General features: G+C 43.9%; 4 protein-coding genes across 4 annotated transcripts; 3 read left to right on the plus strand and 1 right to left on the minus strand.

Moving 5' to 3' along the window:
• Nucleotides 1–726: 726 nt before the first annotated feature.
• PVX_085520 (hypothetical protein, conserved) lies at nt 727–2,457 on the plus strand (the record flags this gene model as incomplete). The annotated part of the gene is made up of 1 exon (XM_001616717.1): nt 727–2,457. The coding sequence occupies one exon, from the start codon at nt 727–729 to the stop codon at nt 2,455–2,457; it is 1,731 nt and encodes a 576-aa protein (XP_001616767.1).
• Nucleotides 2,458–3,565: 1,108 nt separating this feature from the next.
• Nucleotides 3,566–6,625, minus strand: PVX_085525 (ATP-dependent RNA helicase, putative; the record flags this gene model as incomplete). Its single annotated transcript, XM_001616718.1, has 1 exon — nt 3,566–6,625. One exon carries the CDS (start codon nt 6,623–6,625, stop codon nt 3,566–3,568), a length of 3,060 nt encoding a protein of 1,019 aa, XP_001616768.1.
• A 3,074-nt stretch (nt 6,626–9,699) lies between these two features.
• PVX_085530 (hypothetical protein, conserved) lies at nt 9,700–13,323 on the plus strand (the record flags this gene model as incomplete). Its single annotated transcript, XM_001616719.1, has 1 exon — nt 9,700–13,323. The coding sequence occupies one exon, from the start codon at nt 9,700–9,702 to the stop codon at nt 13,321–13,323; it is 3,624 nt and encodes a 1,207-aa protein (XP_001616769.1).
• Nucleotides 13,324–13,877: 554 nt separating this feature from the next.
• On the plus strand, nt 13,878–17,409 carry PVX_085535 (RNA helicase, putative; the record flags this gene model as incomplete). Its single annotated transcript, XM_001616720.1, has 2 exons — nt 13,878–17,203; nt 17,366–17,409. The coding sequence occupies exons 1-2, from the start codon at nt 14,614–14,616 to the stop codon at nt 17,407–17,409; spliced, it is 2,634 nt and encodes an 877-aa protein (XP_001616770.1). The 5' UTR covers nt 13,878–14,613.
• Nucleotides 17,410–17,727: the final 318 nt, after the last annotated feature.

Consider the following 17,727-nt stretch of genomic DNA (forward strand, 5'->3'; position numbering starts at 1 on the left):
AAGCTTAAGCCAAACGGAAGCGAAGCTATCACCACCTCCAGCAGCATCAGGGAAGTCTCCTGATGACCGTTTCCTCGCCTCCCTAGAATGATAAAGATATTTCTTTTTTTTACCTTCCAAGTGTTTGCACTGTGTGTAAAAAATGTGAATGCGGTAAGGGAGAGGGATAGTCCACTGCGCCCCAAGGGTGCGGTGCAGTTGGCATAGACATATGGGCGTACACCCCCCCATGCATCCTTAATGCGCGTAGATCCTGCCGATCGACCTGCACCTACACCCCGTGGCACACCCCACATGCCTTCATAATTCCCGTTTGCCCGCCCCCCGTAGGTAAATCCCAAAAACTTTTTAACCATAAGCCACGTGAATGCGCCCCTAGGATGGCAGTCTAACCGACAGAGGAAGTACGAAAATTGGAGGTTTCACCAGAGCGGCGGTGGCCTGCCCGTGTGTTAACCCGTTCGTCTATTTGTGTGCACACGTGGAGGGTGCCTTCCCAGTGCCGTTGAGCACGCGCGTTGGCCCAGCGGCTGCACAAACGGCTTTACCGCCGCGTAACCGCTCCTTAACCGCTCCTTAACCGCTTTTTAACCACCGCTTACCCACCTCAGATTTGCGTACGTGGACCTGCGGAGAAGCAAGGGAGAAGAGGGGAGGCGGAGCCCCCTGGGCGCGCAGGGGGGGAGCCAGCTGTGCCCGTTGCGGAAGGTGAGCTTCTCAGGCCTGATGGGCGTCTCCGGGTTGACCATCCCGCTGTTCCTAGCAACCTACATGATATACAGCAAAATAAAAAATGACAACAAAAATTTAACGGAAGCGGAAAAAATTATGGGGAAGTGCCTGTACAAGCATGACAGCAGTTTGATACAGGGAAGCAATTATGAGCAAGAAAAAACGTACAATTTATTTTACATAATCCATGCGATATATAGCAACATTCGAACGCTAATAAATTTTTACATGAACGTGAAAAAGGTAAATACAAAGGATAGCGCAAATGAGTACACAATTTTATTTTTCCATTCGTATAATGTGGACCGATTTTTGCACACAAGAAATATCAAAACGTATGTTGAAAGGCTGAAGGAAATTTACCAAGACATTAACAAAAAAAAAAATGTTAACATTGTGTATGTCCCCCTGGACAGCAAACTCCTTTTTAATATTAAACACTTTGGAAATATGAACAACTGGTACAGCATATTATTTCACGATAAAAAACAAATTTTAAAAATGATAAAAAATTACAACATTATGAATATCCCCACGATGGTTTTGTTGGATAAAAATATGAACATCATAAATGACAATATTAATTATTTGCTGCTCCACCAAAGGAAGGATTTCCCCTACAGAGAGGTTAACCATTTGACGTACATCAATTGGCTCTATGACAAAAATAATCGCAAATACGATTTTAAAAAATTAAATTCTGATTATGTGCTCTTCTATTTTAACAATGAGAAGGACAACAAGGGAGATCTCCAATCCCTCCTCAAGGTGAAAAAAAAACTGGCCGCCAAAAATGTCAATGTGGATATTATTTTTGTTAAAGATATGGAAATGATGAAGGGGAAGACCTCCGCGAAGGGAGATGGAATGGTTGGTCAGCAAGAAGCTGAGAAGGCAGGCCCACTGGCGGATGAAAAAACGGAGGGGAATGTTCCCAGCGAAGGAAGCGGTAAGGAGAAGGCCCCAAACAAGTCAAACACAAAGGAGGGGTCATCTGCACCTTCTGGGGATGAGAAGCAGAATGATAAAAGAAACACCGCTGACCGAAGCAGCCAACCGCGTGGCACAAACGATCAGACGGAACACTACGTGGACGATGTGTACTATCTGGGAGAACAAGAAAATAACGCCATATATAAGTTACTCCTTTACGATATGTTCGATGTGACCTTCAAACCAGTGTGCATTTTGGTAAATAAAAAGGGAAACATTATAAGCAAGTACATCCACGTGGAGAAGAAGGAAGACGAAATAGCTAGCTTTATACAAAATAATTACAAAAGTTTACACGAAAAAGCGAATGAAAAAAATTACATGTACAAATATGAGAATGTCAGCAACTTAACCAACTTAAACGTTTTTTCGCCAATCTTCATTCTGTTCAGTGAGAAACTCAATTTGGATTTGCTGCACCAGTACAACGACTTGATTGGCCAGTATAATAAAAACAGAAAGGGGAAGAAAATTAACTTTTACTTCCTGGTCACTGACGATAAAAAATACGAAGCTTTAAAAAAGCTCTGCGCAGTGGATAACTCCACCCAGGCGGTCATTTTGGATTTGTTTAACCAGAAGATGTTCAAGGATAAGGTCAACAAGCTGGACGTCATAGACACCTCAGGTGGGAAGAGCGTCATTAACAAGGACAAGTTCTTCAGCTTCGTGAACAGGTACTACGGCGACGATCTGTACGCCTCCCCCATTGTGCTCACCAGGGGGGCATAGCGCTACTATGCTGCTTTGCTGCTTTGCCGCTTTACTGCTTTACTGCGCGACTGTACGGGCGCGCCGTGGGGGGAGGGCCCTTCATCGGGGCTCCCGTTCCTGCTCACTGTGCAGACGGCCCCAATGCGTGCCAAATGGGCCACTCATTCACCCAAAGTGTCTATTCTTTTTTCACATTTGGAAAATTGTTGCCAAAATGGGATTGTCCCATTCGGGTAGCATTATGGCCACGTTTGTATTTTACATCATTTTTTTTTTCCCCAAATTGAAGCATTTTTTTTTGCGTACCCCCTTGCGAAAACGTTAATGTTTATAATAACGTTATTCTTGTTCGTATTTTTCTTCCTCCTGGTTTATTAATTCCCCTTTGTCTTACGCAGCGGTATGTATGTTTGCACACATGTGCGTACTGGTCTGTACAGCATGGAGCAGCATTTTTAAATCACCCCCCTTTTTTTTTTAAATGTCTCCATTTTGCGTTTTCTCGTGTATCCACATATAATTAAGAATGTTCATTTTATTTTCCATCCCTTTTGAATTAATTTCGCGTAAGAATAAAACGTTTTTTTGTTAAATTTTAAATTGGCACATTTAATAATTTTTTCCTTTCCCCAAGACGAAAAAAAGTATGCACCGTTCAGGGTGGAATGCCACTGGGGGCAAGCCATTCACAAATAGGGGTTTCTTTTACGTGCGCCCACACACACGTGTAATTTTTGCTTACACAAAATTGTACGCTCACGAGGGGATGCGCGCTGGGAAAGATGTTTCCCACCGTCCACCCCAACGAGTTGTGCGACGGAATGGAGGGATGACATGCGACACGTGTGTGCCAACTCGCCTCGCGTCAAATGGGATGAAAACAAAAAAAAAAAAAAAAAAAAAAAAATTGCCAATGGGCACGCGTCTACACGAGACTGTCGCGCCTTACAAATGCGTTTAAGTAGGTTATCACAGAAGGTTTATTCGTAACCTTGGCGAAGGCACACACCAATGGGGGAAACGCCAAGTGGGGTCACCCCCCCCGATGGGCACCTCCTTTTTGTCACCTGTGTTACCAACTCTTCCAACCACACCGCGCTGTTACCGCCGTTACGCCGCTACGCCGTTACCTCCGTTTGCCGCCCCCCTTCCGCCTCTTCTTCACCTTCAAGTTGTACACCTTTCTCTTCTTCTTGCTCTTCCTCCTGTTTGACGCAGCTGCCTGATTTTTCCGGGGGGCGACGGCCTGGTTCTTCCCCGCGCTGGGCGAGGTGGAAAATATTTTGTCCAGATTTTCCATGTTCAGCAATCTGTCGTACTCATCTTTGGAAATTTTTTTTTTTTTTAATTTTTTGTACAAATTTTCTTCAAAAAATAGGGACTCAATTTCGTTTTCCTCCATGTCCCTTTGTTCGTGTTTTCTCTGAACAATGGTTTTTCTTTTTTTCTGTTTTTTTTCCTGCTTCCGTTTGTGAGGTTTGTCTCCCTCCGCGTTTTTCTCACCTTCCGCCTTTTCATTGGCCGCGCGTTTCTCGCTTCTTAAGCGTGTCAGTTCCTCCTGCCGCTTTCTTTCCTTCTCCTCATTTCTGTAGGGTATGTCGGACGTGTTCAGGCCCACCCGTTTGAAATTCTTAATTTGGCTCTTCTCCTTAAATTTGGGGATTTTCACCAGCGCAAAGGAGTGGCACAGGTGCGACAGGTTGAGCTTGTGGAAGGGGAAGAGAAAACTCAGCTGGTGGTTTTTGTAAAACTCAATGTACGACAGAAACGCCTTTGTCGAGAGCAGATACGTTTCTCTGTTCTCGATGGTGAAAAAAATTATGTACTTTAGAAAGAGGTTCACCATGTTGTTCAGCAAAAGGATGTGATCGTCCCTCTTGGGGGGGGGTCCCTCGGCTGTGTCTCCTTTGTGGGGAGGTCCCCCGGATGAATCTCCTTTGGGGGGGATCCCCTTTGCCTCCCTCCCTTTAATGCGTTCCCCGCGCACTTTTCCATAAAACGATAAGGTTTTCTCTGGGCCGAACTTCCCCATCTGCCCCTTCTCCAAATTGGCTACCTCCCTCACTTGCGCATCCAACGCGTCTTCACTTCGCATAAGGCGGGACTCCCAACTGAGCATATCCCTGAACATGGACGTCTTCCTAAAATTGCTGATGTTCACTTTTTTATTTTTTAAAAAGTATATATATTCCTTTTCCTTCTTATTAAGCAGAATGACATTTTTCCCCCTTTTGTCAAATCTGCCTGTTCTGCCACTCCTATGGATGTAAGTCATATTCTTATTGGCAACGTCGTAGTTGATGACCCAATGAATGTCCACGTTAATTCCTCTGCTCATAATATCTGTGCAAAAAATAATTTTTATTCTCCTCTTATTCTTGTTTTCTTTTATCTTCTTATAAGCACTTATCCTTTTTTTGTCTTTCATTTTCCTGTGGATTTTTAAAAGAGTGAATTTTTTCTTCCCCATATATTTGTGCGTGTAACAAATCATTTTGCAGAAGAGCGACAGGTCAGATTGGCTGAATGCATTTCTATGCCTCTCGTTGAGGGTGACGACTTGGTTAAAAATTTCCTTCGCACTCCTCTTCTCCACGTTAAGTACGTTCTTGAATAGGTGGAAGAAGAAATCCACGCAGAAGCAGGTCGGCAAGAACACAATCACTGCCTCCCCCTCGCGCACCACTGTGCTCAGGAATTTGAACAGGAAGAAGCTTTTGTCCAGGTTGCGCACCGTGATGTAGTAGTTTTCGATTTGCTCTGGCATTTGGAAGGAGCTCCCCGCGGGGGTAGCGGCAGTAGTAGCGGCATCAGCAGCAGAAGCAGCAGCACCAGCACCAGCGGAAGCAGCAACAACATCGCCCATCCCGCTTGAGCCTGACGCGGGCGGCGCCCCCCCCACGCACTTGGTGAAGGCTCGCCTCTTGTCAGAGAACAAGTTGTAAAACTTCTCCTCCTGCAGACACGTCGCGCTGCAAATGCACGTGGCGTAGTCCTTCGAGACGATGCTCCTAACCACGTCCTGCACATACGTTAAAAAGCTCTGTTCCAATAATTTGTCCCCCTCATCCAGAATTAAATACGCCAACTCGTTCGTGTCAAAGTGGCAGTTGTGATCGACAAGCAAAGTTGACAACTTCCCCGGGGTCGCCACAACGATCTGGTATCTTTTTTTTTTTTTTTTTTCATTTTTTATAATTTTCAAATCCTCCTCAATTTTTACAGCACCCCTAAATAATAGTGTGTTCACAAAAAAGACTTCCTTGTCCAATTCGTCCACATGTATGTTAAATTTTTTAACAAAATATAATCTTATGAAAAACAAAAATTTATTTACTACGTCGTATATTTGCATGCTCAACTCTCTGGTGGGGGCCACAATCACTCCGTTCACCTGTATTTTTTTTTTGCTCTTGTTCTCACTTGTGGTGCATCGAATGGCTTTTTTTACTTCCTCTTTAATGGGCTCGAACTGCACGTTGTTACCGCGGGGTGGGTGCTGACCATCTTTGGTAACTCCCGCTTGATTCCCCACGGCGCCACCCTTCTTGTGCGTTTTTCCCTCCAAAGAGGCCCTGCTGTGCTGCATAAACTTTGCCACATTTATGTCAACAGGGGGGATGCCCTTCTCTATGTTTACATTTTCAAATTTGTTGTAGATACGGTTGACTCTATCTTCGTTGTAGCAGTCGTCTTCTTCTTCTTCATCTTCCCCTTCCTTTGCCTCCCCACATGACGACGTGAAAAGGCGGTCCCTTCTTATGGCCCCCAGTTTGGACTTCACCAAATTTTGTAGCATGGGAATAACGAAGCATAGCGTTTTTCCGCTGCCCGTTTCGGAGTGCAGCAGGACATTTTCCTTTTTCGCAATGAGCGGAATGGCCTTTGCCTGTATGCTCGCGCAGAAGAGGTACCTTTGAATCAGCAGCGAAAATAGAATGGGCTCCTCAATGTTCAGCTGCGTGAAGGGCGTTTTCTGCGGCCCTTCCCCTGAGAGCGGCTTCTCCACAAGGGGCTGCTTCTTCCCTAAGGGCTGCTTCTCCCCTAGGGACTGCTTCTCCCCAAGGGGCTGCTTCTCCCCAAGGGGCTGCTTCTCCCCAAGGGGCTGCTTCTCCCCAAGGGGCTGCTTCTCCCCAAGGGGCTGCTTCTCCCCAAGGGGCTGCTTATACCCCTCGTGCTCGCTCATCTTGTCCCTACTCACTTGGCGCTACTTCCTCCAACCTGTATGCTGCTCATTCATATGTCGGCAAAAAAAAAAAAGCTGGCAATTCGCTCCTTTTTCCCTTTAATGGTGAACAGCCCCGCACCCTGCCAGTTACGCGTTTGTAGTTTGTAACTGGTAACTTCTATTTTGTAACTTCTAATTTGCAACTTACAATTTGCGGCTTCGCTTTCTTCCTTCCTTCCTTCCTTCCTTCTAAAATTCGAAGGGGCTAAAAAACTGCCTCCCCGCAAAATAACAGCGGCTTTTATTTTGTAGCAACGCACGAATTTTTTTTTTCTTCTTAAGTACTTCCTGCGCAAAGCGGGATGAAACCTGCGGGAACCGTTTTGTCAACTCCGCTGGGAGGTGGAGAATATGCAGCTTGAAAAAAAAAAAAAAAAAAAAAAAAAACTGCAAAATGGCTTGTTCCTCTCTTTTTATTTCAACTTTTTTTTTTTTTTTTTTTGCAAAATTGTGGACATTCCGCTCATACCATTTGGCCATTTTTATTGATGCAAAATAAAAGGTACAGTTTTTTAACCCGTGGAGGTTGCGCAGTTGGGAAAGCTGAGAAAAAAAAAAAAAAAAAAGGACAGAATATATCGTTAAAAAAAAGGACAGCATATGTGGATAAAAAAAAAAGGCTAAACCAGAGTTCTATGCTCATCCTAAGAAGTTTACCCCCTCCATGTTTCTTTTTCTCTTCCGTGCGATAGTTAATACGCGTGGAAATGTCCTCGGGATGCGCAAAAAAAATTGGGGAAGAACAACAACAGGGAGCAGCTAGCCAAAGTCTCGCAGAATGGCCACCCCTACGTTGCCCATTTTGCAACTGCACTTTGGCAAATCGGCGTGCATGCATAGAAGTACCTCGAACGGGTGAATGGTAACTGTGGGTTTGTTCATACTGAGGGATTGACTAACACAGAAAAGGGGAAGCTTCCTCCTCATTTATAATGCGTATCCCCTAAGTGACCCTCCTACTAATTGGCCAAAATGAACAGCGAACAATTTCCATTTGGCAAACACTAAACGGATGGCTGCTGGGAGGAATTCCCACCATGTTCCCATGCATTGTATCAACTTATCGCGGGGGATAAACAAGGCGCAGCGCTATGCCAAAAGGAATGCCCCCTCCCCCTAGTTCACCTTAGCTTCGCTATAGAAACAAAAATGGATGGTTCCACAGGGACAAACGGACGAGGGAAATATTTTGTCGAAAATATTGATAAAACGATTCTCCTTAACACTCGTGTGGAGCACAGCTTGTTAGATGGTTGGCCTACTCGATTTCCACCCACTTGGGTGTTTTTTTTTTTTTTTTTTTTTCCCCTACACCTTGTGACCCCTAAAAATTCCGCACCTTACAAATTGCAATTTGAAACTGGAATGCCTCTTTGGAAGCGAGCTCCAAGGTGGACGCGCTCCAATGAGTTTGAAAAAAAAAGGGGAAGTGGCACAGGACAGAATGGAGCTCATCAGTGAGAGGTTGGCCAAGCAAAAGGGAGTAAAATTTTACAAAAAAGAGCTGAGGAAGGTGAAAAGAAATGCAACTTTGCTACGTTCACTATTTGGCGTAAATACTTGTCGTCATATCAAACGCTGTGCAATTTTTTTTTTTTTTTTTTTGTTCTTCCCCCTCACTTGCACATTCTGTGGCAGAAGAAACGCAAACTTGAATGAGCTGCAAACCTTTTGTGTGCATAATTTTCCAGCCCAGTTGCTAAAGGGGCCTTTTTCTAAAAGACAATGCTTTGGCAGTTGGGACGAAAAAAAATTGCAACCGGGGGAACGGGACGTGCTTGCTGCGCGCACCGATCGGCCAGGCTGGGAATAAATTGTCATTTAAAAAAAAATTGGAAAGAAGAGGAACAAAAAAAAAGGAACGTAGCAAAGTAAAGCAGCAAAGCAAAGCAGCAAAGCAGAGCAGCAAAACAAAGCAACTGAACAATGCAACCAAACAGTACCGAGCGAAGCCCTTTTGCTCCGCCTCTTTTAAAACCAGCGCATCCGCCTTCTCGCCTGCTGAGTTGAAAGTTGTGTTGTTCAACGCCCGCTCCGCGCAATCAATTCCGCTTGCCATCAGTGAACTCCCCTTTTTTAATTTCCCCCCCCAAGTCATCCTCGTCTTGGAAGTTTCAACTTACAATTTCCGTCATACACATCGTGTCAGCTCATGTAAAATAAGTTCCTTCAAATTGGGAAAAAAAAAAAAAAAAAAAAAATTTGGCTACCCCATCTTTTAGCAGCCTTTTTCTTTGCTTGCTCCTTTTGGTTTTATTTTATTTTTTTTTTTTGCTCAACATGAATCCAGTGTGCTGTACTGTTTTATCCTTTTAAATACCATATGAGGGAATTTATTACCCATCCAAGCTTGTTCACTTGCCCTTTTTCATTTTTGTTGTGAATAATCTTGCCCACTTTGTGGCACTGTTTCATTTGCGCTTACTTGAGGGCACATAACCGTACGCACATAAGGCGTAACATGTTTATGCACACCCACCTGTGTATTCGCGCCAGTCAGTGGCACAGGTGGCAACCCACACCACCCCCATTTGACACCACTCATTTGAAAGGGCACTTACCCATAGTGCGTTGACTTTTTTTTTTTTTTTAAACGCAAACGTGTGGATGCAAATGCTATGCGTGTATGCATGTGCACTCGTTGTATGAACCACCTGGAGGTGCATTTTCTTCCCTGTGGCATTTGAAGGTGCTCCCTATTTGGTGCCGTTGAACGAGGGGGAGCAAACAGGGACGGAAAGGAAAGGGAAATCTCCAGGGGGAAAAGACGCATATGCAGGAGGGTCGAATCTGAAGAAGGAGGACAAAAAAAAAAAAACACCCAAAAAGAAGTGTTCTGTAGGGCGTTATTTTTCCTAAACGGGGAAGGACGAAGGGAGTGCAAATTTACGCGCGAGAAACGCGTTGGTTAAAAAGGGAGGGAAGTGACCACCAGGGTAGGAAAGAAGAGGAAGTAACACCAGGGCAGGAAAGACGTGGAAGCTACACCTGGGCAGGCAAAACGTGGCAGCCCCCGCGCGGACAAGACAAGCATGACGCTGAACATTGTCCAGGAGACCCACGAACAAAATGAAAACCACGTGCAAAGTGAAGAAGGCAAAAAGGAAAAAATAGCCACTTATGGCTATCCCTCCACGGAGAGGAGGAGGAGTGACCGACTGTTGCGTCTCAGCGTAGACAAAGCCAAATTGATAGAGCGAAATGGCTATTCGGGTCCATCGGACGGCACGAATGGGGGGGCGCGCAATGTGAGCTTAAAGACAATCGTGAAAGTTAAGCTTAAGGAAAGGGCGCCAAGTAGGGATAGAGACAAACTGCAAAAGGGGGAGAAAAGGGACGCCCAGGAGGGGAGCAAAGAATGCTCTTCCGGGGGGGGGAGCAGCGGCAAGACGGCAAACGGGGTGAAGCAGAACAAACTGGTCAAAAAGGTCACGCTGAGCGGAAAGAAAGGGAAGACCGCGTTAAGCGGAAACAAAGGGAAGACCACGCTAAGTGACAACCAGGGGAAGACCACGCTAAGTGACAACCAGGGGAAGGACCCAAAAGCGAATAAGAAGAAAACCGAAAAGGGCGTGACCGTCGTGGTGGATACGAAAAAAAGCGCACCGTTAAACAAGGGTAGCGCGAATACGAAGGGAACAACCGTAAAAGAAATGGCCAGCAAACCGCACAGCACAGTGATCGTGAAGAAGAAAAAGCACCAGGAGGGGATGAACAGGGCGCCCCTCTCGGCCAACAAGAAGGAGGAGGCGCAGGAGAGCAAAGATAACCCCCTCATGGGGTGCAAAATGAGAAAGGGGAGTAATCTTCAGGGGAAGGAAAAGGAGAAAATGCAGACGGGGCAGGTAGAGAAGAAGCCAGCAGAGAAGGGGAAAGTAGAGGACCCCCCGCCCGTGAAGGACACCCCCCCGGGGGAGAAGATAAAAAGCGGAGCCGACTCCGACTGCAAAGAGGAAATCTTTCTGCAGAAAAGACTGAAGATGAGGAAGGCAGCCTGCCCGAATGGGGCGAACGGCGCGAGCGAAAGGAGTCAGCCAAATGAGAGTTCCAAAAAAAAAAAAAAAAAAATGATGATCATTAAGAATAAGCAAATAAGGAAGTCGATAAACGAGTTTATGAAAAATACCTCTCGCAATAGCAGCAGCTTTGCGCCAAACAGTAAGTACAATATATATAGCTACGGGAGGGGCAAAAATACGTTTTACTCCCTGGAGAGGATTAACAACAGCAGCGGTGACAAGCCAACGGGTGACAAGCCAAACGGAGGGGAAAACAAACGAAAGCTAAACAGAATACCAGAAATCATAAACATAAAAAAGCAAAAGTTTGTGATAGGATCCTCCAACAGGAAGTGCGACCTCGTGCTGAGGGGAAACATCGAAGGAGAGCAGTGCGAATTGGTGTGCAAATGTGTGGAGAAAAATATCAACCATTGTAGTGACAGAAATAGACAAATTAATAAATACAATTTATTTATTATTAACAAGTCGAGGAGCAATTCGACCCTCCTGAACAACTCGGTGGTGGACATTGACCAAGTGAAAGATGAAGATAGCCTTTTCCTGGGCATCGAAAATATGGAGAAAAGCACAAGCGCAAAATATATATACAAAATTAAGTACAACAAAATGGCCAACATTTTTAACATAAACAATTTGTGCTCGTACAGTAAAGACAATTGCATACATAAGACATTAATTACCAACGCGGAAGATGGAAAGGCTAGCAAAATTGTATCAACGAATTTTTCACTAAACAATCAAAATGAGGAACAAGAATCGAATATATCCATTTTGATATTTTTAATTATTAAGAGGAGTTCCATACCAAACGAACCTGTGCACTACATGAACAGTTTGAACTCTTTTGCAAACCTTAACAGCACGCCCAGGAAACTTCCTGTGGAGGATAAGGCCATGGTGGGCAAAGCATCCACGTCGGTTAATAAAATGATTAAGGAGGATTCGCCAAATACCCAATTTAATGAAAGCATTAAAAAGATTAACAAAATTTGCCAAAGCAGGATTTCCCCTTTGTGCGTAAAGGACTCCATTAAGAAGGAAGAAAAAGTAAAGGGCACGTTTAAAAGCGCCAACCACACGAAGGAACTCCCAGTGACGCTGCTCAACGCGTGTGTTGAGTTGTGCAAGGAGATAAACAAAAGTGTGACGAAAGAACATGCCGGGGAAGGCAACCACGACGTTCCCGCGGGCACGCCCGTTATGAAGTATCCATCGTTGACCCCTACAAAGGGGATGACACTTCCAAACGGGGTGACGCCTCCAAAGGGGATGACGCCTCCAAAGGGGATGACGCCTCCAAAGGGGATGACACCTCCAAAGGGGATGACGCCTCCAAAGGGGATGACGCCTCCAAAGGGGATGACACCTCCAAAGGGGATGACGCCTCCAAAGGGGATGACACCTCCAAAGGGGATGACACTTCCAAACGGGGTGACACCTCCGAAAGTGAGTTCCTTCCATCCCCTTCAAAGTGAGCAGAAGAGAGGACCACACACGAGCAACTTGTACAACATTTTTCACGCCAGTTTTGCCACTCCTAGGCATGGGAGAAGCTCCACGGGTGAGACCATCAGCGGCACCACAGACCGGGTCACCGCCGCTAACAACGTGGCGGCAGTGGAGAGGGAACGAGTTAGCACCTCTGGAGATCGCGTCAACGGACTGCAGTGCCAGGGACCCCCAATTAGCAGGGCGTCCAAAAGTATAAACCAGCCCAACATCAGTGAAGAGGCCCATTTGCACGGCAACTCACAACATAACACTTCGGATAAGAGCAAATCTAATTTGCACAAATTGGGAGAGGAGATTTTCCCGCAAGGTAATACAAGCAGAGAAGGACCCTCTGAGGAGGGCAAAAATGGCGAAACGGATTATGCTACCCAAAACGGCAACGTGGATGGCCGTGTCTTTTGCCCACCACCCATCGACCAACACGCGCGGGTCTACTGCGAGGATGTAGACGCGAGGCAGGCCGAACAAATTGGGGAAGAAATCCACGAAGAAGAATTGAATATCTCAGCGGATGACAGCTTATTGGTAAACCCGGGAAAAGGAGCCCACTTGGTGGACAACAACCAGATGACCTTCTATGACTGCAAAGATGAAAAGGCAGCGAAGGAAGCAGCCCCTCTACTTGAGAAGCCGAATGGGGGTACCAACATGGTGATCAAAACATCCGAATCGAGTGAGTTCATAAAAAAAACGGAAAAGGAATTGTACTCCGTTTTATATTCCAAAAGTAGTGAAAATACAACAAATGGTGCAAATACAGATTTTGTTCTATGCCTGAAAAATGAACAGGGAGAAGAGAGGTATCTCAAAGTGATTGGAGAAATTAAGGTGAAGAGAAATGCCATTTTGTCAGACATAAAACATAACATAGATTTAAAACTGCTGGACAAATCCATTGAGCTTACAACTCTTAATAAGATAAACTATTTAAAATGTGAGTCTCTTTCTAAAGGGAAATATTCGATTCGTTTAAATGCCTTTTCCGATAAACTGGATGAAACAAAGTTTGGTGAATTTTCAGCTCTGCACCTGGACTATATTGACAACACAAATTTTTCCCATTTGGACACACTGGAGCCGCTTGAGTTGAAGAAAATGTTATTTATAAAGTACGACGAGTAGCGCCACGTTTGCGGTGTTTCGCGAATTTTTTTATAAATTTCTCTGCACGCAGGGGGGAGAATAATGTTCCTGCGCGTGTGCATGTAGGTTTTCCAAAAGGAATACGTTTTTGTCTCCAATTCGTTCTTTTTAAACGCCTTTTTAAAGTGCCATTTTGTTCTTTTTTTTAAACGCCTTTTTAAAGCGCCATTTTGTTCTTTTTTTAAACGTCTTTTTAAAGTGTCCCTTTATTCCTTTTTTTTTTTTTACCCTTTTTTTGCATTCCCTCTTCAGATATTTATTTTGCCCCTTCGTTGTGCACGTTTTTAAGTAATTTTTAAATGCGTCACGTGTTTCTTTTTTCTTGCGGTTACCCCCTCTCCCCTGTTTTTTTTTCCCCTCTACCAAAATATTATTCCCTTTTTAGTGTTTTACTATTTTGCCTATTTTGAGCATATGCGTATGCACGTGCAATACATCATTCGCGCACGTGTGCCAACATTTTAATCTTTGCGAAATTTTATTTTTAATCGCCTCTGTCGCTTTTTTTTAATTGCTTGTTTGGAGTATTCTTTGTGAAAGGTGGAATCGCGCAAAGGGCGTCTTGACAAAGGAGAACAAAAATTTGGAACGCTGCTATAGCCGACCTGCGTAAATAAGGAGTTCTGACCGCTGTAGCTGAGTAGGCGGCATAAAATAGGCATATTTGCCCAAACGTGAGCAGGCTAAATCGCCCTTCTTTTCCGATATCGTAAAGCGTAAAAATAGGGAAAAAAGCAAAGCCGTGCGCGCTCTTTCCCGTTTATATATTAAAAGAATAAATCTCAAGCGACGCATGCTTAACTCGACCTTAGCGGGTACGCGCAACAAACCAGAAGGGAATTACTAAATTGAGGAGAATAATTTTCCCCCACATCTTTTTACTATGCGCGTTTCGTGCAACATATCGAGATATTGTGATGAAAAGAAAAAAAAAATAGCGCGCCCCAGTGCGGTCAGTATACCAACATTTATTTTGCCTACGCATAAATATCCTCGAGTTGGAGCAGAAGTTAAAAATATAGAGTTAATACCCATTTTGAAGATCATTTTTGTAAATTCGTTTTTTCAAATTTCTGCAGTGGTTACATATTTAAATTGTAATCATCTCAATATGTACGTATATACGCAAAAATATACGCTTTATTTATACATGTAAATTTCCTCTGGAGCTGCTCCCGCTCTGCTTTTCCTCGGCAAACGCGAAGACGACAAACTTGTAAATGAAGTAAGAGGAAAAAATAGCTAGCTAGTAATAAAAAAAAAAAATATATGAACATGTCAGGCAAAAACGGGGGGCAGCCAATTCAAAAAAAAAAAATTTTTAACAAAAACTATGGAAACAAAGTGAAGAAGCACAGGAAAGGGAACCAGGGCAGGAAGAACGATGGGAAGAACCACGTCGACGAGAGAGCCCAGCTGCAGAAAGATATCGATGAAAAGTTAGAAGCCCTTGTTGAGGAAAATAAAAGAAAGCAATACGAAGAACAATGGAAAAGCCACTTTGACAAAGGCGACCGCCCCAGTGATAGCCCCCAAAAGGGGAAAAATGGCGAAGATGAGAGCAACACCACTGGAAATAACCACCACAGTGGTGACAAAAAAAAGGAAAAAAATAATAAGGTTTATAAAAATAACCTAACGATCATAGACAAAAATGTTCTGACGGAGCACGAGTTTAAGACATTGCCAATAAGTAAAAGGACCCTAAGAGCGCTAAACGAAAACAACTTTGTGCACATGACAAACATACAGGCAGTGTCTATCCCCATCGTTTTGCTAAATAAGCATATCTACGCGCAGGCGCAAACGGGAACTGGGAAAACGCTATGTTTCTGTGTCCCTCTGGTGGAAAAACTGTACAGAAATAGCATCGACAACTACAATCGAATTTTGGGAGGGCTGATAATTACCCCAACGAGGGAGCTGGTGTTTCAAATTTTTGAAGTCCTAAATATGTTAAATAAGTATCATAAGCTAAATATATGCTGCGCGATAGGCGGGAAGGATGAAGAGAGAGAGAAATCAATTTTTAGTTACGCAAACATTATTGTTTGCACAACGGGCAGGTTACTGTACCACTTGGAAAACAATTACTACTGCAACTTGGACTACTTGAGCACCCTCGTGATTGACGAAATTGACAAATTAATTGATAGCAGTTTTTACGACAATTTGAAGAACATTCTGCTGTACAAGCCGAAGGAAAATTGCCAAATCTGTCTGTTCTCAGCCACGATTTGTAAATTTTTAAGCATCATATTGAGAACCTTCAACATTAAGGACTACGAATACGTGAGCATTAATGACAATGAGAGGTACATCGAGAGTAACAACGTGAAGCAGATCTACATCGAGTGCGACATTTATAGCAAGATCAACTATTTGTACACTTTCCTATTTTCAAAAAAGAACAAAAAGATAATTGTTTTTTTCTCAACATGTAAGCAAGTTCGATTTATGTATGAGGTGTTCAGAAAAATCAAAGTTGGCGTAATGAAGTTTTTACAACTGCATGGGAAGCTAAAACAAACAAGCCGCTTAAACACGTACCATTTTTTTTCCAAAAAGAGGAACTTCGTCTGCTTATTCACCACCGATATCGCTTGCCGAGGTTTGGACTTTGCCTCCGTAGACTGGGTCATCCATTTTGATTTTCCAGAAAATGTGGAAACCTTCATTCACAGGTCAGGCAGAACGGGAAGATTCACCAGCCTGGGAAACAGCCTCATCTTCCTAACCACAGAAATTGATAACAAAAAAATTTTCCTAAACGTACTAAAAGAAAACAACATAGAAATTAAGGAAAAATTTATCAAAAAAAATAAGCTGTTTGATATTAACAATAAAATTCACTCCCTAAATGCGGCCTTTGTCGATATAAAGTATTTGGCCAAAAAGGCCCTCGTCATTTATCTGAGGCATTTATATATTGTCATGAAATTTAAGGACATAAAGAAGCTGAACCTTAATGAGCTGGCCTACTCATATGGGCTCATCGAATTTTCCTCATCCATGATGGAGGAGTTGAACATAGCTGACACCCAGAAGGTCGAAGTTAAAAAGAAGAGGTCCCGTTTTGAGAAGTTTATGGAAATACTAAAAAGGAAGAAGTTGAAGGGGGGAAGTGCACCCGTGGAGGGGGAGAAAAGACAAGGCGATGTCCCTTCACACGAACTCGGTAATACACATGGTACGGGGGACAACTCCCCACGAAATGCTCCACAACTACCAGATTTTGATGCAAAAGAGGAAGAAGATTTATTTATCCAAAAGGAGGCCCAAATTGAGGACGACTCCCCAGTGATGCTACCAACCAAAAAGAGAAAGAAGCGAGTCAAGGTGGCCAAAACGCTAAGCAACAGTGTGCTCTATGATGACAGCGGAAATGAAATCAATGATGACGGGGTGAAGCTAAAAATTTTGGTGAACGAATTGAATGAGGACAGGAAAGAGGATGCGCAAGATATGGAAAGCGAATACGATGGTGACGGTGACCGTGAAGGTAGAGATCGATACCAAGGCGGTGACAACGATGCTGCCGCTACCGCTGGTGCTACCCCCGGTGGAAATACCTACATTCAGTCGCTGAGGGAAAAAATCCAAAGGGACAATGAGAAGAGAAAAATGAGCAAGCTAAGATATGAAGAAGACCCAAGTGAGCATGCGAATAACTCCGAGGAGTGTTCAGACGCCGCGACAGATTCACCCACCGACGAAAGTGACGAATCGGAAAGTTCCCAGAGTGACAAACTTTCAGGTGAAAAGTTGGAGGGCGCAAAAGATAACCATTCTGTGAAGAGGAAAAAGGCCTTGCCGAATAAGGGCAAACTGAAGGCGACTCCGGAGGAAAACGCAAATGGTAAAAGGAAAAAGCGCGATGCGTCTTATTTTTTTACTCCTATCGTGCGCGTACATGTGTGCGTTTGCAAAGTAGAGGCGGTTTTGGCTCCCTGCCCCCCGCGTTGCATATTTAATGTTACCTGCTCACATATGAACGATTTTTTTTTTTTTTTTTTTTTAGAAGATATATCCGACTTGGAAAGCAAGGTGATGCAGTTTTTATAGCGCAGTTTCCCCCATGCCCGGACCACTTTTTTTAATTCGCGCCCCCAGAAGTGTTTATTTATTTTTTTTTTTTTGTCCTTTTGCTAAGCTTAGCATCGTTCATTTTGAGAGATACCTTTAATGGTACATTTCTCCATGCAGTGGTACCCTGTCTTTAAAGAGTCCAACTATGGAGTTATTTTTTTTTTGTCATTTAAAACTATTGCTGTAACTTTGCCATTTTAAAAATGGCAAGCGGTTTGCACGCGGTGCACGTAGACGTAGGCACATGATTGCATACCTTTATCATTCCCCTTAAATGTAAAAAATATAGAAGCT

The sequence above is a fragment of the Plasmodium vivax genome, chromosome 13 (genome assembly GCF_000002415.2).
Source record: "Plasmodium vivax chromosome 13, whole genome shotgun sequence".
NCBI classification, from domain to species: Eukaryota; Apicomplexa; class Aconoidasida; order Haemosporida; family Plasmodiidae; genus Plasmodium; species Plasmodium vivax.